Source organism: Sesamum indicum, linkage group LG6 (assembly GCF_000512975.1).
Source record: "Sesamum indicum cultivar Zhongzhi No. 13 linkage group LG6, S_indicum_v1.0, whole genome shotgun sequence".
NCBI classification, from domain to species: Eukaryota; Viridiplantae; Streptophyta; class Magnoliopsida; order Lamiales; family Pedaliaceae; genus Sesamum; species Sesamum indicum.
Window position 1 is genome coordinate 10,897,065 of NC_026150.1, and position 8,301 is coordinate 10,905,365.

At 37.7% G+C, this 8,301-nt stretch overlaps 1 protein-coding gene across 2 annotated transcripts in view; it reads right to left on the reverse strand.

Annotated features, from left to right (window-relative positions):
* Window positions 1-6,118, reverse strand: part of LOC105164334 (protein transport protein SEC16B homolog) — an 8,681-nt gene extending 2,563 nt beyond the window's left edge. Inside the window, exons 1-9 of one of the 2 annotated variants that reach the window (XM_020694911.1) lie at window positions 5,992-6,099; window positions 3,820-5,878; window positions 3,415-3,735; window positions 2,623-2,751; window positions 2,418-2,540; window positions 2,136-2,306; window positions 1,745-1,870; window positions 1,505-1,639; window positions 48-175 (exon numbers count right to left, since the gene is read on the reverse strand). In XM_020694911.1, the coding sequence (XP_020550570.1) occupies window positions 48-175; window positions 1,505-1,639; window positions 1,745-1,870; window positions 2,136-2,306; window positions 2,418-2,540; window positions 2,623-2,751; window positions 3,415-3,735; window positions 3,820-5,697 (3,011 nt within the window). In that variant the 5' untranslated portion in view covers window positions 5,698-5,878; window positions 5,992-6,099. Of the gene's footprint in view, window positions 1-47; window positions 176-1,504; window positions 1,640-1,744; window positions 1,871-2,135; window positions 2,307-2,417; window positions 2,541-2,622; window positions 2,752-3,414; window positions 3,736-3,819 lie in introns of both variants that reach the window. The other variant, XM_011082956.2, reaches the window with a different exon arrangement.

An 8,301-nucleotide genomic window follows, 5' to 3' on the forward strand; every position in this document is an offset into this window, starting at 1 on the left:
AATGTTCTGACATTCATAAAAGGATAATCAAGGTCAAATATAAGTACTTTAACGCCTCAGACATCCTCCCAACTTCTGCCAACATGAGTGCATATACAAACTTATATGGTTGAAATGGGAGCAGCACAAACTGAGAGTTTCCAAGCACTTTCGAGTACTCGTATAGCTCCGTCCTCTGTCAAAATATACAACGGTCAATCATGTGCTTAGGCTCATACGAGAGTACAACATAAAACTATGACTGACTTGTGGTTGGGAGTGCATACCAGTGTACTAAAAAGAAATTATTACAGGTCAAGGTGCACAATGGGCCGGCTGCACAATGGGCCAGACCGGCTCAGGACTGGCACAGACCAGCCCGAAAAAGTCAAGCCAAGATCAACCCACTACTGTTCATGACCTGTCCTGGGATGGTCCTGGGCCTTGAAAATGGACCCAAGCCCAGCCCATGAACCGGCTTGGTTGAGGCTCGATCCAGGCCCGAATGAGCCTATTTCATTTAATTTTTTTTAATGAAAAATAGAGGTTTTCTTTTGAACAATTGCTTAACTTTATGGTTGTATCATGAAATAAAATTAAATTAAATCACCCAAAAATCATAACTAGAAAAAATAATAGTTAAGTTATATAATGAACTCAAATAATAATTTGACGAATAAGCTTACAATAATAAACTTAGAGATTGATGAATTCAAAAAGGATTCAAAATAAACTTTGAAAAAAAATAAACAAAGACTTTTTAATAAATTTAAGTACTGAAAATTGAGAAGCAAAACAAGAACAATAATGATAATAATTTTTAGAGTTTCAATAGTATAAAAAAGCTACTAAATTAGTTAGTTTTGGAGAATATATGAAACTTATATGTCATGCATTATTTTTATTTCAAAAATGGCCCAGCAAGACCAGCTCAGGACCAGGTGGTCATGGGCCTAGGCTGGGTTGGTCCCCAAATTCCTGGGACCGGCCTAGTCCCAAGCAAGCCTGGGCCAACCCAGCCCATTCATTAATTGGTTCAACCCAATCCTGGGCCGGGCTAGCCCAGCTCGGCCCACCGAATGACAGGCTTCAATCTTATGCCTCTGAAAGTGAAACTGTAGCCAGAGGCAGCTACCAAGGACAATGGACTTGAGCCCAGTCCATGGACCAAAATTAACAGAAAATATATTCACACACTAAGGCATACAGAGTACAAAAGTTATAGTGAGAATTATTGCCTTTGAAGCATTAAATTTACAAGTGATGCATAAGAGAGAATGCTGAAAGAGTAATACTAAGCACTCAACAGAAAGCAAGAGAGAATGTGAAATACAGAGTCGGACAGTGCATGAGAAAACATTTCTAATTCTCATATCATCCCCTTATATGAAATGGTTCTTCTATTTCCCTTTCCTTATTTATGTAGAGTCCCTCCAGGGTGACTGTCCAGTGCCCTAGGAAGTGGATTAGATGTTTTGAAAACTAGAAGAACGAATGCTTGACAAAGTGATAACTCGGCCCAAACCTGAATTGCTTCTGGACTTGCATAAGTCCGTGGGTATTTCCAGTGATCTGCACCAACAAGACACAATCTTGCAGTGTCTGAATATGGCTCAAAGGTAGCTTCCGCAACCAAATAGCATATGTGAGCAGCAATTATCTGACAACCACCATGCAGAAATCCAACAACTTAAAAGCTAGTAAGTATTGAAAGAACTTCCAAGAGTAAGGGAAGAAATACTTCTAAAAATAAACCAGAACATACATCACTTCTTTCCTTCCACAAACAATCTCCAAGATGGATAAGCACAAGTTCATCATCCTTTGTTCTATTTGCAGTTATCACCGCCAAATTTTCTTCCCAGTCGTCCAGCATACAATTGGCACTAAACTGTGAAACAGCAACAAAAACATATACAGCTAGTGACGTCAAGCTTAATAAAACTTTCAGCAGCACCTTCATAAAACATAGAAACTGGGAACAGAGAAATATACATGGAAAAAAACTTCCAAGTAAATCCTCTACTGATATATAACAAAACAAACTCACTGAAACCCTCTTAGGAACAAGTATTATAGGACAATTGCTTGCTTATAGAAAAGGACACAGCAGCAGCACAAGAGGCTTTTATTGAGAATGAACATTAACTTCATACCTGCGCTGGTTGCTGAGGCATATTTAAAGCACCAGGCATGCTGCTTATAGCTGTGCTATCTGCTGAAAACACATCAGCTGGTTGACCAGCAATTAGAAGGCATAATGTTCGCAAAGGTGATCCTGCTACCAACTGGCGAAGTGCCATTTGCTTGACAGTTTCAACATAGAACTGCATATGTTTGTTTTAGCAAAATGTTATAACAAAGGCATATAAATAGGTGAAGAGAAGGCTCTATCTGTTTCATCAACCAGAGAGGTGAGGCATTTTTTAGGAACTAACTTGATCACCAAGTTGTGCAGCAAGAACAAGGGCAGGACCCCACAACTGACCATCCTGCGCACACTGTAAGGCATCTTTCTTTCTTCCAGAAACAAGAAGATTTTGGACCTCCGCAGCAGTGACCTAAAATATGAAATGCATTTCTTATAGATGGATACATTGCCAAAAGAACTGCAATAAATTTGTAGGGTACACCATCAAATACCCGCATTTGTTCTTCGGATGGCAGGTGCTGCAAGCATTGGGCAACAGCATCATATTGACTAAACTGCGAACCTTTCCCTTTAGCAGATGCAAACAGTTTAGCAACTGCTGATTCTGGAGCATCGCTTTCCTGGTGGAACAACAAATGAAGAAACACAGAACCAGATCCGTCAATCATCTAAACCAAGCAGCAATTGTATAAGCACCCAATTCCACAAAAAGCATAATAGTTGTAGGAACAGAGTGATACCCACTCCTGAAATTGTGCAAGTATACGGTGACTTTTTCTAATAGCAATATTCTTTTACAACCTCAAGGATCAGGCAATAAAATTTTCAGATTGTCTAGGGAACTGCCCCCATGGAAAGTTCATTTTGATGCACAACAGTGGTCATTCCGCAAAACTGCATTGTCGAAATTAGTAGAGGAATAAAGCGAAAACAATAGTTGGTCTGTTATGATAGTTGTCAGTGCAGACGCTAAAGATCATGATAAATCTTTTATGTTTTTTTCTCTGCAGTGTTGTTCCATGGAAAACATATTTCAAATTAGAAGATAGATCACATGCCAAAAGTTGTAAACACTAAATGACATAATAAACTTGCAATAACAATTACACAAGATTAGCAGTTAAACAAGTTTGTGCTTGTAAGTAACCATGAGAATATGCAAAGAAACAAGCACAACTATGAAGCAGAAAACTTATTATGAAATATGCACAAGAGGATACGGTCCAAATAGTTCTATGTAATAAAGTAAACCAATACTACATTCACCTAAAAAATAAGTCTACCTTCAATACATCATCTGTGCCATAAGGAGATCGAAGTTTTCCATAATACTGACAGGCTATTTTAAGCAGCGATAGGAGCAATCTCAAAATTTCAGCTTTTCTGTAGTCCATATCAGCAGACTCGAGATTTGTCATTTTCTCATCAATCCATTTGTTCAACTCCTTACTGCCAACACTTCCACTGGTAAGAGGACCAGGAAGGGATTGCCGACACAGAGCCTGGAAATAATTGCTGACACCCATTCCATGGTTTGAAGTATCAATATTGGTATTCATGACTTCTACTAGGTTTAGGACAGATATTGAGCCTCCGCCATGATTCTTCACAAAAGAACAGAAAATTTTAAGCATGTGATATAGGCAAAGTTTATAAAGAAACCTACAAGACAAGGTGCAGACACTGACCTGACTTCCAAAATTCATATTTTCAGAAGTGTTATTGTGTTTCATCACAATGAGCTTCCCACCAAAACCAAAAGCAGCTAAAGCATGTGCAGGACGACCAGCAGACGACCTTCCAGAAGCAGAAGCATAGGAGATTTGAGCACTCTGAATCTGTGAAAAGTTGAGTGGATTTTGATTGCTGTAGTAGTCATTCAGAAAATGGTTTTGGTCATTTTGATTGATTTGTGAATCGCTGAAATGTGGACCCAAGTTCCGACCAACCGAATGTGAAGCCATGGAAAAGTCGTTCTGACCTCGACTTAGATTCTCATAATATGAACCTTTTACCCCAGATATCTGTTGACTTCCATGAGCACTCACAGAAACATTTTCGCCATAGTGATTTTCGGTTATGTGGTTTTCACTGTATGGTAAAGTAGCTTCACTACTGGCAACAGTTTCTGGTAGCCACATTCTGGAGCTCTGTTGATTGTAGTTGCTGACTGATCCGGCATTCATATCTTGACCTTGGCTACCAAAGCCTTGAGAAACGTAATTATTACCTTGATTATGTGCACTGTATGTTCTCTGATCATTGTTCGCAGAAAACATATCCGATGTTCCATATCCATCCTGGTTAATTTGGTCCTGAACTTGGGCAGTAGACTGATCTGATGCAGGGTATGACTCCAAAGTGCGCCATTCCTGGGCAATGGTATCATAATACCAGCCAGGATACTGAGGATCAAAAACCATATGAGGTGGGTAACCATTATTGTCATGAGAAGCTTGATTCCAGTCTGATGGAACCGCATTGCTGTTGCTACTCATTTCTGAAACCAGGTTCCAGTTAGTCGCGGATTCTGTAGCATCACTCGCCTGAGACGCTTGATTCAAATTAGTGACACTCTCTGTTGTACCAGCCTTAGCCACAGACCCAACGACAGATTGTGCAGTTTGCTGCATATAAGACAACTCGGCCTGCCCGTCTGTCACTCCCCAAGTAGAAGATATATTAGAGTCAACATTTGCTTGCACACTTGCAGCTGCATCATAACCATCAACCTGATACCACTCTCCAGTATTTGGATCATACTTCCAACCCGGATACTGGTTCTCCCAATACTGAGTGCTATTCAGATCCTGCATATTTGAGCTCTGATCTGCTGCAATATCATTATATGCCTCATTATACAGCCCATAGTTGTTCGAGTAGCCAGCGGAAGTGGATCCATATACATCATTCCCAATAGAAACCTCTGGCCCATTATTCAAACTTCCCCTCACCATAATCCCTGATGCATCACCAGCATTGTCCCCTCCAAATTCGCTGAGAAAGTCTGAATATGATCCAAATCCATTGCTATCATTCTGAGCTGAATCAGCATGAAATGCACTCCATTCAACTTCCTTAACTCCAGGAGCAATTGATCCACCACTAGTCACATCAGACAAACCCTCACCGGTACTTTTACTCACGACTGCCCCCTCAGACAAAACTTCAGCACCATTGGGATTGGCATTTCCTGGTTTTAGAGTCAAATTATCGAAGCCGGACGAATTGGATGGAACTAATGGTTTTCCAATCTCCTCCACGGTTTTCACTTTATTAATCTGTGCAACCGTTTCCACTTCCGCACTTAAATCATCAACTCTCTTGTTACTACCGCTGATATCGTCAAAATTAACTTCACCATTATTCTCAAACTCATTGATACTCAAATTTGCAAAGGCCTTAACCTCATCGGATTCATTCCCATCCGTCAAATTAGGGCCAGAAGATGCCAATGAGTTGGCGACTTTAAAGTCCACATCATCATCATCATCATTCACTAATTTGTCAAAAAAATCCTCATCAGTGTTATCCTCCACCTGGAATGGAAGAGGATTCGAAGCCATTCACCCAAACCCTAACTTTTCAATTCTAATAAAACTTCCACCCGAAAGCCGCGAAATTCAAAACCCTAATCGATTCGTGCTAATAACACCCAGATCCAAGGATAAAACTCACCTAATTCAACAACGAGACCCTCAACAGTCCAAATCGAGCAACATCAAGGGTTTTACGACTCTACCCAATCTGCAAACCACGACAAGAACACAGACATCGATGATTCTGCAAAATTGTACTTTAATTCAACACAGAGGACCTTAAAACGATCCAGGATTCATACAGAAGAATCCTTAACTTACATCTTTTTGTATGTAGATTGAAAGAGAGAAGAGACAGAGCCGGGGGGAGAGAGAGAGAGAGAGTGAGCACTAAGAACACAAGACAAGGCCTCGATTTCGCTCCGGAGGCTCTCAACTACCCACAGAAAACTTGTTTTCCAACCCCAATATAAATATTACCAGAAATTCATTTTAAATTATTTTTAGTTCTAATTTACCAAATAAATAAATTACTATTCGAATTAATTTTAAATTCGTCATCACATTTAAAATTGTATGTTAACTTAATCTGATTAGTTTACGAGGTGAAACCAAACATATTTTTTTAATATTAGTACAAATTAAATTTTATACGCAATCAAATTATGACACATGAATAATATCATATTAAATAATCAATTTCTATATATGTTTTGGAATATAATCAAATTTAATTTATAAAGTAAACAGTTAACTAATTCTTATTAATATATATTTTTTTATCAATCAAATGTCAAATTAAGAAAAACAGCTCATGTTCTCGAAACTCGGCAAAAAATCCTTATTAATTAAATAGGTAAAAAAACTCTGTGAAATTTTAAACTTTGCTCATTTTCCACTGTCGTTAGACCAATTTAATGGCGTTAACTTATAATAAAAAGCCCAATTTTACACTTATGGCTAACTGTTGTAAAAAACAAAGGGTGAACTTCCACTTTGACTGAAAAAGAAAAGAGAGAGAGAGAGAGAGAGAGAGAATTCAGATTATGGTTTAGGCGATTAGGCTCTGTTCGTTCTTGATTTTCTTCTTGCAAAATCCTTATTGTTTCAATGTTTTAAATAGTTAAGGATGAAGAATGAATTCTATTGAATGATGCGAAGCAGTTTGTTGAAGAAAATAGTGTGAGAACCTGCGTTATAATATGGTAAGAATCTTTTTTTCTTTTTTTTTGTTATTTTTTTACAAAAGTTTGCCTAATATGGTTCTGTTTGTTCTTGGAGAAAATCAACGAATAGAAGTAGTTTTGGCTTTGAAAGTGAGGCGACAAGAACAAGTGGGACAATACAAGAGTACAAAAAGGTATGTTTTTCAATTTTGTTGATTTAATCTATTTTGTAAAATGTGTATTCTTGCCTAAAATAGTGAATTCTTTCTCAATTGGTCCCCACACCCCAACCCCGTTATTGTGTATTGAACAACGGATTGTTGTTTGGTAAATGCGTAGTGAAAGCCTAGAACAGTGGTTTGTGTCACTGTTGGTCCCCACACCCAATCTCTTTTGTTATTTGTTATTTTAAAGTGTATTGAATGGTGCTATTGATTAAATAATTGATTATGTATATTACTTTTGTACACAGTGTATGTCAAACAACTGATTATTATTTGATAAATATGTAGTGAATGCCTAGAACAGTGGATTCTTTCAGTGTTGGTCCCTACACCCAACCCCTTTTCTTATTTGTTATTTAACAGCATGTTTTCAATTGTATTATTTAAATAATTTATTATTTTTGTATGTGATAAAGGGTGTGGGGCAGGTTGTTCTTCTGTCCCCACACCTTGTAAATATAATAAGACCCAATGTTTTGTAAAGTTATTATGTTTTGATTTAAATATGAATAGATATGGTACTGGTTATATTTTTGTACCCAGTTGTGTATGTTGGAAATATTTTTTGTTTGATATATTTAATTATAAAAATGGTGTGGGCTGATTTTGCTAATTTTGATGTGTGGGTTGATGGAGCCATTGAATGGGTGCCTAGAATTAAGTATGTAGGCGGTATTAGAGTGTGGTTCCCTAATGTATATAGAGAAAGATTGTATTTTAGGGATTTATTGAATATGTATGTTATAGCATATCATTGTTTATCTAGATACACTTTAGATAATGGGATTAGGATATTGAAAGGGGAAGTGAGTATCAGAGAATTACTAATGACTTTTAAGGGCCTGAGTGTAATTCCAATTTACTTTGAAGAGAAACATGGCCCATTATTAGTTGTTGATATACAGGTTAATATATTCTCTCAAGATGAACATATTCAATATTTCCCTTATAATGAAGAATTTGATCACTTAACCCTGAACCTAAAAATAATAAAGCCAAGTGGTGGGACATCCATGCTGTCATGCAATTGCAGCAATCAGCTACCACACACTCAATATAGAAGACTATGTGAAACACATTCTCTAAAAAGGAGGCATACTTAGCAGTTTACATTCACATGATAAAACTCGTACCTGGTTCGCATGATTTTGAGGAATCAACACTTGGAAAAGTGGTTCCTCCTTCAGTGAAGTCAAAGGTTGGTAAACCCAAAAAAGTCAGAAGAAGGGATTCAAATGATT